Source organism: Chenopodium quinoa, unplaced genomic scaffold (genome assembly GCF_001683475.1).
Source record: "Chenopodium quinoa cultivar QQ74 unplaced genomic scaffold, ASM168347v1, whole genome shotgun sequence".
Taxonomy (NCBI): domain Eukaryota; kingdom Viridiplantae; phylum Streptophyta; class Magnoliopsida; order Caryophyllales; family Amaranthaceae; genus Chenopodium; species Chenopodium quinoa.
Genome location: NW_018743955.1, coordinates 6,351,435 through 6,368,445, shown reverse-complemented (window position 1 = coordinate 6,368,445; position 17,011 = coordinate 6,351,435). Strand labels below are relative to the sequence as shown.

The following is a 17,011-nucleotide window of genomic DNA, read 5'->3' as shown; positions in this document are numbered from 1 at the left end:
TATGAGCTAGTGAAAAAACAACGATGATGTATATAATATGAGCATCCAAAATTCATCTCTTGAAAGGGTCAATCTTTATCATTACTAACATTATCAACATTTTTAATAAAGAAATAAACAATTTTAGTTTTTTTTAATAAGAAAAATAAAAAAACGGGTCCACTGATCTGGATCCGGCGAGTCTAGGGCCCAGACTCAGATCCAGATCCGTTTTTGTCAGCAAGACTCGGATCCGTCGGGTCCAAAATTTGAAGACCCAGATCTGTGAAAAACGAATCTGGATCCACGGATCCGGGTCGGGTCCAAATCCATTGCCATCCGTTGGAGTGTGTAAGATATTATGAGAAAGAGAAAGAGTAAGTGTCCTCGTTAATTGACGTTAAGAGCATAGCCAATGGATACCCAAGCTAATGGTGGTCATCATATTTTTTTATTACTTTCTCTCTCTTCCACCTCATTTATGCCCAACTCCCATGCCCATACACTCACATTGGTTGCCCTCCAAATTTGTGGGCATTGATTCTCCTGTCCTTCCATTCCCATGTGAGTCTTCATCAATTGAAAAAAAAAAACTAAACCTCCTCTCTTTGTTGGACAAGTGGCGAAATACCACTAAATGCCCACACTCAACAAATGGTCATGGCCATGACCTGGTTATGAACCATTTCTCACAAAAAGTACAAAATTTTCATTTTTTAAGCTTTTTTTATTTTTCTCTCTCTTCATGCCCACCCAAAATGGACAACCATTGGCTATACTCTAACACCAATTTGATTACTCATAACTTTTACTTTTAAAAAAAATGTACTACTTACTAAAACAAAGGTGAAAGAGGAGAGAGATAAGAGAAGCAGAAAACACAAAAAGCTGTATAAGTGCTCCAAGTTTGGATTAGTATTCCCTGATAGTTTGCCTCGCCTTTCCAGAAAATGGAGATTGGATTTGGAACAGCTGTATCTGCTGTTGATTCTCTGAATGAAACGCTGAGAACACTTGAGAGCAAAGAGTTAATATCCAAGTATGGCTTCAAATCCCAGATCGGTGAACTCTTAGTCACCGTCCCAAAACTGAGAGATCTGTTCCTCCTAGCTGATGAATTGGATTATCTTTCTGCATACGAACGCCTAAGGATCCAGGGACTGAAATATGCCGTCTTTGAAGCAAATCAGGTGCTCGAGGAAATTGTCGTTCAACTCTTGAAAGATAGAGGTGGTCTCGTAAAAAAGGTGCGTCTGTACTGGGTTGCTTATTGTGTCTCTCAAAAGCTTCGCAAAATCAGGAATAAATTGGATATTAGAGACCTATTCAATAGTATTGATGATAATATTGTTTTTCTTTCGAGAAGGAAAGAAAATAGTCAAGAGACATCGAGAAGGAAAGAGACCTGTTCATACCTACGTGAAAACAGTATCATAGGAAGAGATGATGAAGTGGAGAATATAATTGGTATGCTGCTTGATTCTTCTAATGTTCAATGCAACCCGTCCTTTCTTTCTATTGTAGGTTTCGGAGGGTTGGGTAAAACTGCTCTTGCTCAACTTGTGTTCAACCATCCAAGGGTTCACGCTGCATTTCCATTGAGGTTATGGACTTGTATCTCTAATGATCAGAACCAGTTGGATATTTGTGGGACTCTTAAAAAGATTTTAGAATCAGCCAATGGCCAGAATCACGAGGGTTCTACTATGGATCAGGTCCAAAGCCAACTTCGAGAGCAACTAGCAAGCCAGAGATACTTACTTGTTTTAGATGATGTGTGGACTGAGAATCATATTAAGTGGGATGAATTGGTAAAAAATTTGGTTGGACCCCAAAAGGGAAGTTGGATACTGGTGACTACACGCTCAAAAACCACTGCAACAATGGTAGGTGGTGCAATGTATGAGCTACAAGCCTTATCAAAGGATAATTCATGGCACTTGTTTGCAAAAATTGCTTTTCGACCAGATCAATCAAACCCCCCTGACGAGCTGGTCACGATTGGCCGAAATATTGTTGACGAATGTGCCGGACATCCGCTTGCCATAAGAGTTGCTGGATCTCTCTTTTGTGGTCAAGCCATGGTCAGATGGCAAACTTTTCAAAAGATAGGATTGGCCTACTGTCAGGAATCTCAAAGAGGCATTGCTCCCATATTAAAGTTGAGTTTTCAAAATCTTGAATCTCCATTAAAGAGTTGCTTCAGTTATTGTGCATTGTTTCCTAAAGGCTTTGAGATAGAGAAAGAGAAGTTAAAAAGCCTTTGGATGGCACAAGGCTATATTTCATTTCATGAAGGTCAAAGTATAGAAGAAGCATGTGAGGAATATTTTTCAATCTTGTTGAATAGATGTTTTTTCCAAGTCGTGAAAAAAGATCATTATGGGCAGATCGTGTCTTGTAAGATACATGATCTCATGCATGATGTTTCTCAACATATCTCTGGGCAGGAAATGTATGTAATGAAAGCCAGTTGTTCTGAACTAGATAAAAATGTGCGCCATCTATCAGTTAGCGGGACATCTGATGAATACAATTTGGGTAGAACCAATATTCTGTCATACCTTCATTTTTGTGAGGAAGGTTTTCAACTTGGCAAGGTGAACATGTCTTACTTGGAGTCGTTGGTAGCAAATTGTCTGAACCTGAAGGCATTGGACTTGAGTGGGTTTATTTTGGAAAGATTGCCCGATTCTGTTAGTAAATTGGTACAGTTACGGTATTTAAATATCTCAGGGAATACAGAGATGAAGTTTCTCCCCAAGTCAATTACAGAACTTGATAATCTACAAACCTTAATGTTAAGGTGGTGCTGCACACTGAAAGAGTTGCCAAGTGATCTGGGAAGGTTGGATAAACTCAGATTGTTGGATATCAGGGGTTGTATTAGTTTGACTTGCATGCCTAGTAGCATGGGTAAGCTGACATGCCTTCACAGTCTAAGTGATTACATAGTAGGTGATGAACAAAGTTATTCAAGCCAGAGTCAGTGGTTTGGTGGGTTGGACGATCTGAAGCATCTTAACAACCTCAGAGGTTGTCTTAACATCCAGATCAGGTGGCCTAGACATGTAAAATATGTTGTAAAGGAAGACGACGAACAGGATGAATTATGCCTGGGGAATAAGGAACATCTCATTGTTATTTTGTTTGATTTCATCCATGAAGAGGCTGATGGAAGAGCGGGTAATGAGGAAGCAGAAAGATTGATGGAAAAGCTACATCCACATCATAATTTGAAGTTCTTAGAGGTGAAGAAATACCATGGGCTGAAAATGCCTAATTGGGTAGCTTTTCTTCCAAATCTTGTAGAGATTTGCCTTACAGATTGTAGGGAGCTCGAGTACCTGCCATGCCTCGAAAACTTGCTTTGTTTGAAAGTTCTCAGACTTGTAAACTTAGCTAAATTGGAGTGGGTAGGGGAAGATAACTCATTGGCTGATTCCAGTTCCACACCCACGCCTCATCAATTGTCAAGCACAGAGGGATTATCATACCTACTATCCCTTGAAACAATTGAAATGAGCAATCTGCCGAAGTTGAAAGGATGGAGGAGGGGAGCAGGAGATGATCATCAGTTCCTCAGTGGCGGTAGCAACAACAGCAGCAGCAATAAGGCAAAACTGCAATCACTACCATCTTTTACTGCCCTGAAATCTCTATTCATATGGAACTGTCCGGAGCTGACATACTTCCCGCCCTGTCCCAACATGGAAGACCTATCATTACTCAAATTTAATAGCAGACTGCAAATGATTTTAAATTGTGAAAGGGGTGAGAACTTAGGAGTGGTTGTCATTCCCTTTGCATCTTCTTCGTCGTGGTCACCTCACCCTAAAAATTCGACTAAACTTACATAGGTGACTATATCCAATGTGTCATGGATAAGTTCGGTTCCCAAGGAGGCTTTTCGGTTCCTTGAAAGCCTAGATATATGTGGTGACAAGGAACTAGGGAGCCTGAGAGAAGCTGCAAATGTTTTCAGTGGCTGCTCATCTTCTCTGAGACACTTGATAATTCGCGATTGTTGTACACTGAGTAGCGTTGGAGGATTGGAGCATCTCATGGCCTTAGAGAAGTTAGAAATAAGGGATTGCGATAATCTGAGGCTATCAGAAGAGCAGCAAGAGGAGGGTGTGGAGTGTACTGGCATCAATACAAACTTCATGCCACGGCTCACCACTTTGACATTGCATGGTCTCCGACAGCTGATGAGTCTGCCCAACTGGATGCAGTTCCTGCCTGCCCTTCAATCTCTTGAAATTTCATTTTGCAACCAACTCATATCAATGCCGAATTGGATGGCCAACCTCCAATCTCTCAATCATCTTACAGTGTCCGGGTGTTCAAAAAGTCTGAAGAAAAGATGTCAACAAGAAGATCCCCCGGGGAAGGACTGGCCTTACATTCAACACATCGGGAACATTGATTTTCAAGAATGTTTTTATTAGGGTATGTAGCAGTGAATATTGATTGATTCCCTTCCCAAATGTCACACACCAGTTTTCTCAACATTTTCCCTTGATTATAAAATAACTCATGACTACTGAATGTGCAGATTTTGCTGCTCTCCCTGAATTCACCTATCCTGTCCACTACTCCAGTGCGTCTCTCCTTAGACTTATGTAAGCATTCTGTGTGTTTTTTTTTTTATAATTTTCCCTTCCTATTTCATGCTTCTATTTTGATTTTCATGATTGACTGATTATGGCCTAAACAGTTATTTATACTACATTGTTGCCTGTTCATGAGTCATTAAATAAGAATTATTATTACGTAGTAGAAGTTTGCATTTAATTAGAAGGGAAAATTACCCAATGCCCAACCTCATCAGGGGTTGATCAAGGAACCTGTTTCGATGCTAGACTTGTTGTCCTTGTAACCGGCATGTAAATATAAATTATAAGTAACGTTTCTATGAATGGCTATTGTTTGTAATTTAAGCACACAAACTTCTCTGTTTTTACTCGGATTTTTAATTGTGATTTTTCATGTCGACTACTGTATTTCCTTCCCACTTCAATATTTTATGGCTGGATACCAAATAAATAAATTTGAGCTACTTCTCTTGTTTCTAATTGGAATAGGTTTGTGAGTTGCTTACTTCAATATTATGGCTGGATACCAAATAATAAAGTTATAAGTTGTAGCTTGAAGGCGCACCATATCAGTCATCTGATAGTGTAGCAAATAAATGAATACGAATCTAGGTTGCACGGAAACGGAAAACAGAAACGGAGACGGGGAAACGGGGAGTCGGGGAAACGGAAATTTTAAAATTATGGAAAACGGGGACACATTAAAAATACATAAATAAATACATTTAATCAGAATAAAATACCAAATAAACTTGCAAAAAAATAAAAACAAACAGATACTTCGTTCTGTAAATTGCAAGAACTCCTTTTTTCCAAATTAAATACAAGAAAAACATCAAATTAGTGAAATCGTTCGGTGGTAGTTAGATCGACTTTGTTCTAACTAGGCGGTGATGGCAGCAAACATGGATCTCCAAAGCATGGAAACGACAATTATAGAAACAACTCAAATAACTATGCTGCTTGACTGCTCGTAATTTGTGAACATAAGGGTTTAATTGCTTTCTATTAAAGGGAAAACGCTTATTTATATCCTTAATTAAGTTTCCCATAGGTTTTCGAACTGTTAAATTATGCGAGACGCTTCACAAAACAAGAGAATCCATGAGCCGTTTCGAAACGGGTTTCGAAACGAAAGAGGTTTCGGAAACGATAGGTGGCTAAAATTAAGAGTTTCCGTGCTTCATTGACGAATTGAAGTGCCTCAAATGAACGGCATAGAGTAGCATAAATTATTTTGAAATTTCTTGAACAGCATATTCTTTGATCATTTTTCCAAGCTCAATAATAGAGTACGAGTAAGATAATGACTTAAAGGCCTTGTACGAATGTGCACATGCTTTCTATCCATCTCGAGCAAATTTGACTAGTACAATTAAAATAAATAATGTTAACAAGCAAGTTGCTGGTTTCCAACAAATTTACGTACAATTCAATTGAATGCACCAAAAATTGTGGTTGAAATATCCAATTTTCTGGGCCTGCTTGCTGATCCATATTAATAATTGAGGTAAAACCGTAGAATAGTAAAAATGTGTTAGGGCCTGTTTCGATTGACTGAACTCAGTTGAACTGAACTGAAATGAACTGAACTGAATTGAACCGAGCTGAACTGAACTGAACTGAACCGAGCTGAACTGAACTGAACTGAACTTATTAATTAGTGATTTTTAACTACGGATTAGTGATCTTTGATTATTTATTGATATTAATTACTATACATATGTGTATATACAAATGTACATATTAAAATATTTACGAAAAATATACTATATAATTATAATTATAAAATGTATGGAAATATATTATAAAATGTATGGAAAATATATTAAAAACTTGAAACCTCTAAACATTTTAAACACACATACTATTTAATTCAAAAAAAAATAGTATTAGGACAAAAGAACACAAAACACTTACATATATCTAACCCATTTAAACAAATTTTAAATAAAATAATATATATATAAAAATTAAAAAAAAAAAAAAACAACAAAACACCCTAACCCACGATGCTCTAACCCCAAATAAAGAGAAAGAAAAACACTTTCTCCTTCCTCCTGCAGTCACCAGTTCGGCAGTGCCCCAAACAAACACAAAAAACCCAACGAAGCTGTCTCCTTCTGCCTGTAGTCCACCAGCGGCGGTGCCCAGCCGGTTGTTTTGATTTTTCGGCGGCCTAAAGGTGTCCAAGCTAAGGTTAGTATCAATACTCTGCCTAGTTTGTTTTAGATAGTTCTGTTTTGGATAGGTTAGTATCATTCCTCCTTTCTAATTGGAGATTTTGTTTTTAATTTTTCTTTTTTAATCTTGAATCCTAGCTCTTATTTTATTTGGAGATTGCAACCTAAGCCAGATTTGAAAAACAGTTTGGTCATTGAAGCTTGAATCGACCTCTCTTATTTGTGTTGTTTCTAAGTGTAGTTATTTTTTTAATATCATAAAATTAAAGCTATGATTAATTGATTATAAGAAAGCATGTAGAAATCAATCAATATTTCTCCCAAAAAAAAAAAAAAAGAGAGTAATCCATCAGTAAGTTACTTTGGTTACTTTGTGGTGTAATGTTTGTTTTGTTACTTTGGTTGATGTTTAGCCATATCTTGTTTGCAATGAGTACCAAACGGGCATCATTCACTTCGGACATTGTGACCATACTTTTGGGAATCTTGCCGGATCATGTCACCCCGGCTGGGGGGAAAGTTGATTGGGATAATGTTGCAAATATTTTAAATCAAAGAACAGGAAAGACATTTTCAGCCGTTTCTGTTAAGAATTGGTTCTCGAATATGAAAGAAAAACACAAAGCTTGGAGAGAATTGAAGAGATGGACTGGTCTTGGATGGGGGCCGAATAATTGCCCTCTTGTTGATCTTGAATCAGAAAGATGGCTAGCCTTTTCTAAGGTACTTGTTGTGTATTTTTATCCATTTAAATTTCTATAATGTACACATATGTTTTTTTTCCCCACTAATGCATCTCTTTGAAACGGAATCCTTTTTCAGAAATATAAAGCCAACGGAAGATCCCTTCTTAGGACTCCATTCGAGAATGAGCAAGAATGGAATAACATTTTCAAAGGTGGTTATGCAAGTGGTGATTTAAGTTTTACACCTGCTTCACTTAGGCATAAAGAACGGGAAGATGTTGATGAAGTTGAAGATGAAGGAGTAGGTGACTCTGATGATGTTCCAGGAGATGAAACCCAAACCCCCAACATTTCCATCCAGCCTCCTGTTGCCCGAAGTGACCCAAAAAAACGTAAAAGCATTGACAGCCAGCCTTCTAGAATTTCTGGTAAAAAGTCTAGGGAAGAGGATATTGATGCGTGTCTTGATGTACTGAGACGATCTTCTTTGAGTCAATCTTCTAAACCCAAAAATGCTTTTGATGAAGTTCTCAGTATCTTGGACTCTTGATAGCTTTCGCAAAACTCCCGGATACCTATGCATGTTGGTGGGGAAACGGGGAGCCAATGGATTCATAGGATGGTGACAGGCCATCATAATTTGTGTAAAGAACAACTTCGGCTAAGTAGAGAAATATTTATAAGTCTTGCTAATGTCCTCAGAGCACAACAATTGTTGACAGATGGTTCTGGTAAACATATGCACATTGAAGAACAACTTGGGATAGGTTTGTACATGCTTGCCAAACCTGCTTCCGTTCGTGATGTTGCTGAAAGATTTCAACATGGGGTATCTACTATTTCGAGGTATTTCCACAAAGTGTTAGAGGCATTGCAGACATTGTCAACTCAAATAATTCGACCTTATCAAAGTTTGAATGAAACACCTCCTGAAATTCAAAACAACAACAAACTCTGGCCTTTCTTTAAGGTACACATTCACATTAAATTTTCAAGATGATTAGTGTCTATGTAATAACCTTGTTCACTTTTGTGCTTAGGATTGTGTTGGTGCCATTGATGGTACCCTCATACATGCAGTTGTTGCCGATGCTATGGGCAAGGCCCACAGAGATCGAAAAGGGGATAAATCATGGAATGTGATGGCAGTGTGTTCACATAACATGTTGTTTACTCACATCAACTTAGGCTACGAAGGCAGTGCACATGATAGCAGCGTTTGGAAGCGAAGTTTAGGAGAAACAAGAATGGGATTCCCTCATCCGCCGCCTGGTACAAACTAAATTTCATGAATAAAATGGGAAAATTTATTAGTTTCGTTAACTAACATTATCATTATTGCACAGGAAAATACTATGTAGTTGATTCAGCGTATCCTAATACACTCGGGTACTTAAGTCCCCATACAGGACGTGATTTGAGGTATCATTTGCCTGATTTCAAGAGATCAGGTCCTCCACAAGGAATGTTTGAGCATTTCAATTACCTACACTCGTCTTGTCGAAATGTAATTGAGCGGATTTTTGCGATTCTGAAAAATAGGTGGAAGGTTCTACAACCTAAATTGATGCCGCAAATGGAATTACGTTTTCAGTTGCAAAGAGATTCCAATCACGCACCAGGTTGAAGTCATGGAGCGAAGAGAAGATCATACTATGTACGATCCTAACAGAAAAGCAGTTATGGATATTGTACGACAAGAAATAACTGATCAGATATGGGAGTCAGTTCAGAGGAATGCCGAGGTAATGGAGGAGTTTGGTGGACAAGAAGAAGACGAAGAACTAACTGACTATGAAAATTAGTTTAAGTTGTGTAGTACTCTAATTTTCTCAATGAGATTAACATTAGAAATATGTTTCAAAAAAATAGAACCATTTGAACAATAAATTGTATCAATATTATTATTATTAATTATTATTTATTGATTATTATTATTAGTATTATTATTATTAATATTATTGTTGTTGTTGTTGTTGTTGTTGTTGTTGTTGTTGTTGTTGTATCATTAGACATAAATTAAGAGCTGAACTGAACTGAGCTGAACTGAACTGAACTGAACTGAACTGAATTTCAACGGAACAGAACAGGCCCTTAGTTTACAGGAAATTGCTTCTATGTTGAAGAATAGACTTTCCAAATATCACAACATGTAAGTGTCTTACATTGGTTAAAGAAAGTTAGGGTATGTTCGGCAAAATATAGCTGTGAAGGTAGCTGTGTATGTAGCTGTTAGCTGTCAACAAGCTGTTAGCTGTGAAGATAAATAATTTAGATATGAGGGTTCGGTAAAGTAGCACTTGACTAACTGTCACATATAAAAATCAACATGTTGTTTTTAAAACTATATATTAATTTTTCAAAAGCTACCTCTAATTTTAAAAGCTAATCTTTCTAGCTTTTTATAAAAGCTACCTCCACCACTAAAAGCTACTCTAACCACTACTTTGCCAAATACTCACATTTTTTGTCAAGTAATGATTTGACTTGGTCAAACCACTAAAAGCTACTCAAAAGCTATCGCCGAACACGCCCTTAATCACTTTATAAGGCTAAGGGGCTATTTCTTCTATTGTTGTATGGTTTTGGGATGAAATCTCTTTTGAACTTGTGAAGTTGAGTCACTCTCTTGATTTGCAAGTGCCGCCCAACATGTATCTATGAAAAATTAGCACTAGCCACTAGGAGCATAGACTGAAATAAATGCAAATTTGTTCAAATTTCCACGCGTTTTTGTGGACTTTTTGCATAGACTTAAATAAATGCACTACTTCGTACTGTAACATTTTTTGGCTCCGGTTTCAGAACTTTTAACATGTACACGTTTTGCTCACCCCTATAATTCTGATCTTTACTTCTCTAGCTATAGCCTATGCTCCATTTGTTCCGCTTTTCTTTCCTTTTCTTTTTTTCATTTTTTGGTTTTTTCAAAAGACCCTTTGTAATTTTGTAACAGACTTATAGTTATGTTAGTAAAACATGTCTGGTTAAAAAAAAAAAAAGAAGTAAAACATGTCTCAATGTGAAAACTTGGGGTGAGCAAAACTAAGGAGTTAGTCTGGGTGCATAGCGCCTATTAACGAGCTATGTAAATAGAAGTGTAAGGAAGTAATTTTCGCTAATTTAATTTTTGCTTTTAGAAAAAGCTGACTCTCAAGTGGTACAATTTAATGTACCAATATGCATGTATAATGTACCACTAAAGTATAAGTTGTCTGAATAGTACTTTTTATGGACTATTACGAGTGTAGTGGTACTTTTACCATCCTATAAGTTTCAACTTCTGGAAAAAACTGACTCTCTAATGATACCATTATGCATGTATAATGTACCACTAAATTATAAGTTATCTGAATACTACTTTTTAATTGCAAAATTGTCATCCTATGTGCGCTGAAATCAATAGGCGCTATGCGCCAAGACTTAACAAAAAATAAGAGTACCATGAAGAACCTATTAAGAACCGCAAGTTCTAGAACCAAAACCTATTCCGGGTAGTAAAATGGAGAATTTGTTGCAACAGGTTCCGATTTCGGTTCAGGTTCTCAATTTTTTTGGAATCAGAATCGTACCTGTAGGGTACCCTGTAACATGCATGATAAAAATACCACTATAAGTTTAAATTAGACACCAATTCTAACCTATATTTTAAATAAAAAAATATCAAAATTATCATTATAAATATGAGTACTAAATTTGCTAAACAACTACTATTAGTTTGTTTTATTTGCAAGTTGATAAACATTATAATTAGTGAGTAGTGACCATTCAGCCTTTTTATAGACAAATCTGCAAAAAGTTAAAAAGTACTTCCTCTGTTTTTTTTAGTTGAGACTTATTATCACGCTTGCTAACGTATGTTTTTAATGATTAATATCTCTAATTATTAGCATTGTATAATTAATTAATATAAAAAGTGGATATTAATAAAATATACATCAATACGATTTCAACACGATCCCACATGACTATATTTTACCGTATATATAAATCACAAAAGCGAGTCAAAGTGTAGTCCGTGAATAGTGTAAAAGTCAAATAGTATCAACTAAATATAAACGGAGGAAGTATATTACAAGACAGTGTACCCTGAATTGAGTATGAACCCATTCGATAAGTTTCGGTTCCAATTCCAAAAATTTAAACAGGGTGCCTTGTTATGCTCACCCCAGTAAAAACCTATCGTAAATTCATGTCCTTGTCACATTGTGGGATTGAAGCGTACTAATTCAATTTTAAACCTTAGACACAGTCCGAATGAATTTTGATTTTTGTGTCCAGATTTGGTTCTTTACCATAGATAAGTTAGTAGGCATAGGCATACTACATTTTATTTAGAACGTTAGAAATGGTTTCAATAACCTTGACAATACAAAAATACATATTCGTTAAATAGTACATTACATAATTAAGCATGAGACTTGCATTACTAGAACATATAACAATACAACATTATCAAGCAAGTGGTGTTATTTTATTTGTGAATAATAAGTTTAGTCCATCCAAAGCCCTGATTCTGCAGGAAGCGCTCCCCTAAGCCAAGATGAGTCATAAACAGCCACACCAAAGTTAAGAGCTCTCCACCTTTGCTTAGCCGCGCAATATGCGATCTTGGTGAACAGCGAATAGCAGCATAACATAGCAGTTCCACCCAAACCTTAGCTGTTATCTCCCACTGCTTTTCTCCAAACAATTCCAGTTGCTTAGCAAGGCGACATGCATCAAAGAGTATTGATTTGCTTTTATCACCCTTGGCTTTTAAAGGCTGTACATCCGCCTTTACTTGAAGCACCTTCTCACTAAACTTCTTGAAGAATTCAGCTTCTGCTTTTTCTGAGGGACTCTTCTTGTCTTGGCTTGACGCGAACCTGAACCTCTTAGCCTTCCACCAGCAATCTTCAAGCCAGCTGACGTTGATGCAGTTATTATTCATGAACTTGTTGGCCTCTGCACAAGTGTGTTCAAATCGAGTCTCTGACATACCCACTAGTGCAGACACCATCTTCTGCTGCCTGAGTATAACATATGCCATGTAATCTGCCAGTGCCTTGCTGAATCTACGATCCTTTGATTCTGATGAACCAGCATCATCTTTATCGTCACTTGTAGTCCAGTAGCAGATATCAGTTGCGAGGTGCCAAATCAACAAACTTTCATCATAATCAACATCTACGGTCCAAGGGCTTAAACACTCTGAAGCAAGGAAATAATCTTTTTGCAAAATCAAATTCCCTCTAGCAGAACAAACCTTCTTTGCTACCGCCATTTCTTCTGCTTCTATAGCTTTGGACTTCAGCCCTTCTATTAAGTATTTGATAAGATCCTCCTCAATCTGATCTTCTTTGACATAGAGGATTCCAACTAAAACATCCCTGATTTCCTTTATTTTAAACAAGTATATCAAGTTGAACAATGAAGAGGGTTTTCTAAAACGCCTTAATAAATTGTATTTTGAGATAGAATTAGACCACCTTGTACGGTTATGTTGTCTAGCCCATTTTGACCATCTAAGGATCATCTGCATAAGCGATTGTAGGTAGGTTTTAGACATACCATCAAAGCATAAGATAACCCACCAACCCGACAACACAAACATAACAGCAGTCAATAGATCCAAGGCTATAGCACCACCAAGCAATGTGAAAGTTACTATCACATCAACATGATGATCAGAGTATTTGCCCCCGTCTTGAAAAAAGAAAGTTAAAAGGGATGCAAGAGCCAAAAAAAGGCACAAAACTCGAGCATAAGCTCTATTCCTTTGAAACAAGAACAACTTTGTATAGAAAATATCATAGATTAAGTTGAGCTCAATCTGTATGATTCTAAAAGCTTGCTCACAAGGCCTTTGCTTATCTAAAAAAAAGGCGCGGTTTTTACTGCGATCTTTTAAGCTCAAAAATCCATCAGTTAAGAGGGGCATAGACATTTTATAAAAGTCATGAGCACTTTTGATCATATCATCAGTTTCCTTCACATCACCACCTTCCAAGTGATTCTCATCGTTTGTTACTGGCTCACCATCCATTGTAGATGAAGCATTATCACCAACGGATTGTGACTCGTCATCAGGACCATCTCTTCGTCCCTCAAATAGTTTTGATTTACTGCCTGAGAGACCATTTTCACCTTCAAACTTCGTGGGAATATGAGCACTCTTCGCCGAATAGTACTCTTCCATTAGCCTAGCATAGTTAGGCCCGGGCTCAGGTTTGGACACAAGGGATTCTCTAAAACTGTCTGAGCTAGCAAAAAATAGAGCACAAGTTCGCTCAAAGTACTTGATAAATCCATCAACGAACATAAGCACCGTTGGTATTAACAGATTGTTATGCTGGAATGATTGAAGAAAGACATAAATAGTGATGATTACCTGGGTGGCCAACTGAAGAGCATGTCGACGCCACAGCTCATTATCCTCGAGAGATAAGGCAGTAATTGTGTCCGGTCCACCGAGATGTAAAAGAAGAAATGGCGACCAAAATGCGTGTAGCTCAGTCTTCTGTGGAGAAACATCTTGGTTGTGGGAAATCAACCCAATGATGAACAGGGCAATGGCATCAGCTGATAAATAAACTCAACTGCTATTTGCCGCTCCCAAATTACCAGGTAACGCTCCCTTTTTGACTTGAATGGACCACTATGCCCTTTATGCAATTTGGGTTATAAATGACCTTGTTCCCCATTTGGACACAATACATGAAACGGTCCCCTCACTTCACGACATTGCTGTCCCGAGCTTCCCAAAATCGGTCCCCACGACCTTGCAACCAAATCGGTCCCCACGACCACCTAAATTTTCTATTTTCAAAAATCGTTAAATTTTCCGACGGGTCTTGGGTCATGGACGGCGAGTGGAACATACGTACGCTGGAGAATGCGTCGGATCATTCTGTAAGTTTTTTTTTTTTATTTTTTTATTTTCAGTAATTAGGACATCCGCCTAAAATTTCCTGATGTCCTAGGTACATCTGCCTAAAATTTCCGGATGTACCATGGAACATCCGGAAATTTCAAGCGGAAGATGGGATCCGCCTAAAAAATCTGGATGTTCCATGGTACATCCGGAAATTTCAGGCGGATGTACCTAGGGAAATCCGGAAATTTTAGGCGGATGTCCCTATTAATTTTTTTTTTTTTAAATGTTAAGTACGTTTATTTAATTTTTTTATGTTTATTAAGTTTTTTTTTTATGTATTTTTTTTCGTGGTCTTGTGATTATTGTTGTGATTTAGTATTTGATAATTAATGTAATTTTGTTGTATTAATATGATTATTAGTAATATGTTTATTTTTTGTTTCATTATTATTATTATTATTATTATTATTATTATTATTTATATTGTTATTATTATTATTATTGTTATTATTAGTAATATGTTGATATTGTTGTTGTTGTTGTAGTTGATATTATTATTGTTGTTGTTGCTGTTATTTTTATTGTTGTTGTTGATATTGTTATTATTAATTAGTAGAAATATAATTTTAATATTAATATTAATATTATTATTATTATTATTATTGTTATTATTATTATTATTTATTTATTAATTAATGTTATGGTCTTATAAATTGTTTTGTAGTTGTTGTTATAATTTTTTATTATCATTAATATTGTTATTGTTTTGTATTTGTTGTTATTATTATAAGTATTGTTATTAGTATTGTTATTATTATTATTATTATTATTGTTATTATTATTATTATTATTATTAGTATTGTTTTTATTATTTTTATTATTTTAATTATAATTATTTTTATTATTTTTGTTTTTATTATTATTATTTTGACATAAAGCATGTTTTGTTTAATTTGTATAGGATATGGAATCTGAGGAAGGCGGTGACGGTGTGAATTATAGTGGGAATTTTGTCACCGATACGTTTTTTCCTACATTTGACGATGTTGTTACATGGACTGATGGTGTTTCCATAAAATTGGGATTTATATTGGTGAAATCGTCTTATAACAAAACCAGAGATGGTCGGCCGTATCGGTATTTGCGATGTGATCGGTCACGAAGGAGAAAGCCGAGAGATTTGGAGAACGCGATACGGAAGGACACCAAAACCAAAGCTAATGGTTGTCCATTCTACATCAAGATATATTATGATGTCAGCACCGAAAGTTGGAAGATCATTGCGACAAATGATCACACCGGGACACATAACCACCCAATGATTGTGTACCCAGAGGGTCACCGTAAAGTGAGCGGATTGAGTCCGGGTGCAAAACAGGTTGTGCGGGACATGACAAAGTCCAAGGTTGCTCCCCGTAACATCATGTCCACTATTGCCGAGCAATTTCCTGATGATCATCCAAACATCCGACACATTTACAATTGCCGAAATGACTTCAGGATGGAAATGTCCGAAGGAAGAGGAGTTGTTCAGCAATTTTTTTCATCTGGCGAGAGAGAGTAAATACATTTACTGGTTCACGAACGATGATCACAACGTTTTGCAACATGCATTTATGGTGCACCCGATCATGGTCAACATACTCCGCACATACCCACATGTCATAGGTATGGATTCTACTTACAAGACCAATCGATATAACATGCCTTTCTTTGAGATAGTAGGCGTGACACCGACAAACCAGAATTTTCTAGTTGGATATGTTTTCATGCGCGACGAGTGCACGGCTAGCTATCGGTGGGTGTTGCAGAGATTAAGGGAGTTGATTGGGTTTGATAAAGAGCCATCTGTATTTATTTCAGACCGTGATCTTGGGCTATGTGCGGCTTTGAGAGAAGTCTTTCCAGGGACGTCACATTTACTCTGTCTATGGCACATCAACAGAGATGTGGAGGCTAAGGTGACGAAGATGTTTGGAAACAAGACGGTTGGTGTCAGTTTTAGAGCTGGGAGATGGTTCAAAATCGTGAATGCAACAACACAGGCGGAGTATGATCGTGCTCTAACTGCCATGCAAGTGAGGTGGGGAAAATATCCGGAAGTGATTCAGTATGTTCAGAGAACTTGGCTTTGTCATAAGGAGAAATTTGTGAAATTTTGGACGAACCAGGTTCTTCATTTTGGTAACACCACCAACTGCAAAGTTGAGAGCCAACATTCAGCAGTGAAAACTTGGTTAGAATATCCAAAGGTTAGTTGTATTATTTTATTAGTTGTTCTCGTTGTTACGTAATTGTAATTGTAATTGTATTTGAATTTACTAATTAGAATCATTGGTAGGTGCTTTGGATACCGTATGGGCCCGAGTCCATTGTCATATCGGTAATCGCATCATACAAATTCGTAATGACTTGGAGGCATCAAGGTCTAAAATTGGTCATATGTACAGACAGTTGCCACTGTCACGTATAAATGGCAAAGTGTCTCAACATTGCTTGAAAGTTCTGGATAACGAGACGAAAAGGATGCGGGATTTGAGTTACCAAGTCCATGAACGGTGTGGATGTGGTATGCGTCTGACACACTCAACGTAGCTATTCGAGCATGTGAACCGTCAACACACTCAACGTGGTGGTGACCCAGAACCAGGTAATACTAAAATTCTATATTTAATATAAAAATATGTAAACTTAATACTTATACCT

The 17,011-nt window shown here is 36.9% G+C and overlaps 4 protein-coding genes across 7 annotated transcripts; 3 read left to right on the top strand and 1 right to left on the bottom strand.

Annotated features, from left to right (window-relative positions):
* Positions 1 to 338: 338 nt before the first annotated feature.
* On the top strand, positions 339 to 6,196 carry LOC110689271 (putative disease resistance protein RGA3). The gene is made up of 2 exons (XM_021866023.1): positions 339 to 4,431; positions 4,538 to 6,196. Exon 1 carries the CDS (start codon positions 930 to 932, stop codon positions 3,837 to 3,839), a length of 2,910 nt encoding a protein of 969 aa, XP_021721715.1. The 5' UTR covers positions 339 to 929; the 3' UTR covers positions 3,840 to 4,431; positions 4,538 to 6,196.
* Positions 6,197 to 6,427: 231 nt separating this feature from the next.
* LOC110689270 lies at positions 6,428 to 9,389 on the top strand. 2 transcript variants are annotated; one of them, XM_021866021.1, is made up of 5 exons: positions 6,428 to 6,776; positions 7,174 to 7,483; positions 7,583 to 8,416; positions 8,487 to 8,718; positions 8,793 to 9,389. In XM_021866021.1, the coding sequence occupies exons 3-5, from the start codon at positions 8,024 to 8,026 to the stop codon at positions 9,071 to 9,073; spliced, it is 906 nt and encodes a 301-aa protein (XP_021721713.1). In that variant the 5' UTR covers positions 6,428 to 6,776; positions 7,174 to 7,483; positions 7,583 to 8,023; the 3' UTR covers positions 9,074 to 9,389. The 2 variants fall into 2 exon arrangements, with proteins under 2 accessions (XP_021721713.1, XP_021721714.1); XM_021866022.1 differs by having other exon boundaries at positions 6,428 to 7,483.
* A 2,457-nt stretch (positions 9,390 to 11,846) lies between these two features.
* LOC110689269 lies at positions 11,847 to 14,290 on the bottom strand. 3 transcript variants are annotated; one of them, XM_021866019.1, is made up of 2 exons: positions 13,820 to 14,290; positions 11,847 to 13,726 (listed from the first exon to the last, which is right to left on the bottom strand). In XM_021866019.1, the coding sequence occupies exon 2, from the start codon at positions 13,625 to 13,627 to the stop codon at positions 11,921 to 11,923; it is 1,707 nt and encodes a 568-aa protein (XP_021721711.1). In that variant the 5' UTR covers positions 13,628 to 13,726; positions 13,820 to 14,290; the 3' UTR covers positions 11,847 to 11,920. The 3 variants fall into 3 exon arrangements, with proteins under 3 accessions (XP_021721711.1, XP_021721709.1, XP_021721712.1); XM_021866017.1 differs by having other exon boundaries at positions 11,847 to 13,691; XM_021866020.1 differs by having other exon boundaries at positions 11,847 to 13,686.
* Positions 14,291 to 15,269: 979 nt separating this feature from the next.
* On the top strand, positions 15,270 to 15,869 carry LOC110689496. The gene has a single exon (XM_021866280.1). It carries the CDS (start codon positions 15,270 to 15,272, stop codon positions 15,867 to 15,869), a length of 600 nt encoding a protein of 199 aa, XP_021721972.1.
* The last annotated feature ends 1,142 nt before the right edge of the window (positions 15,870 to 17,011 follow it).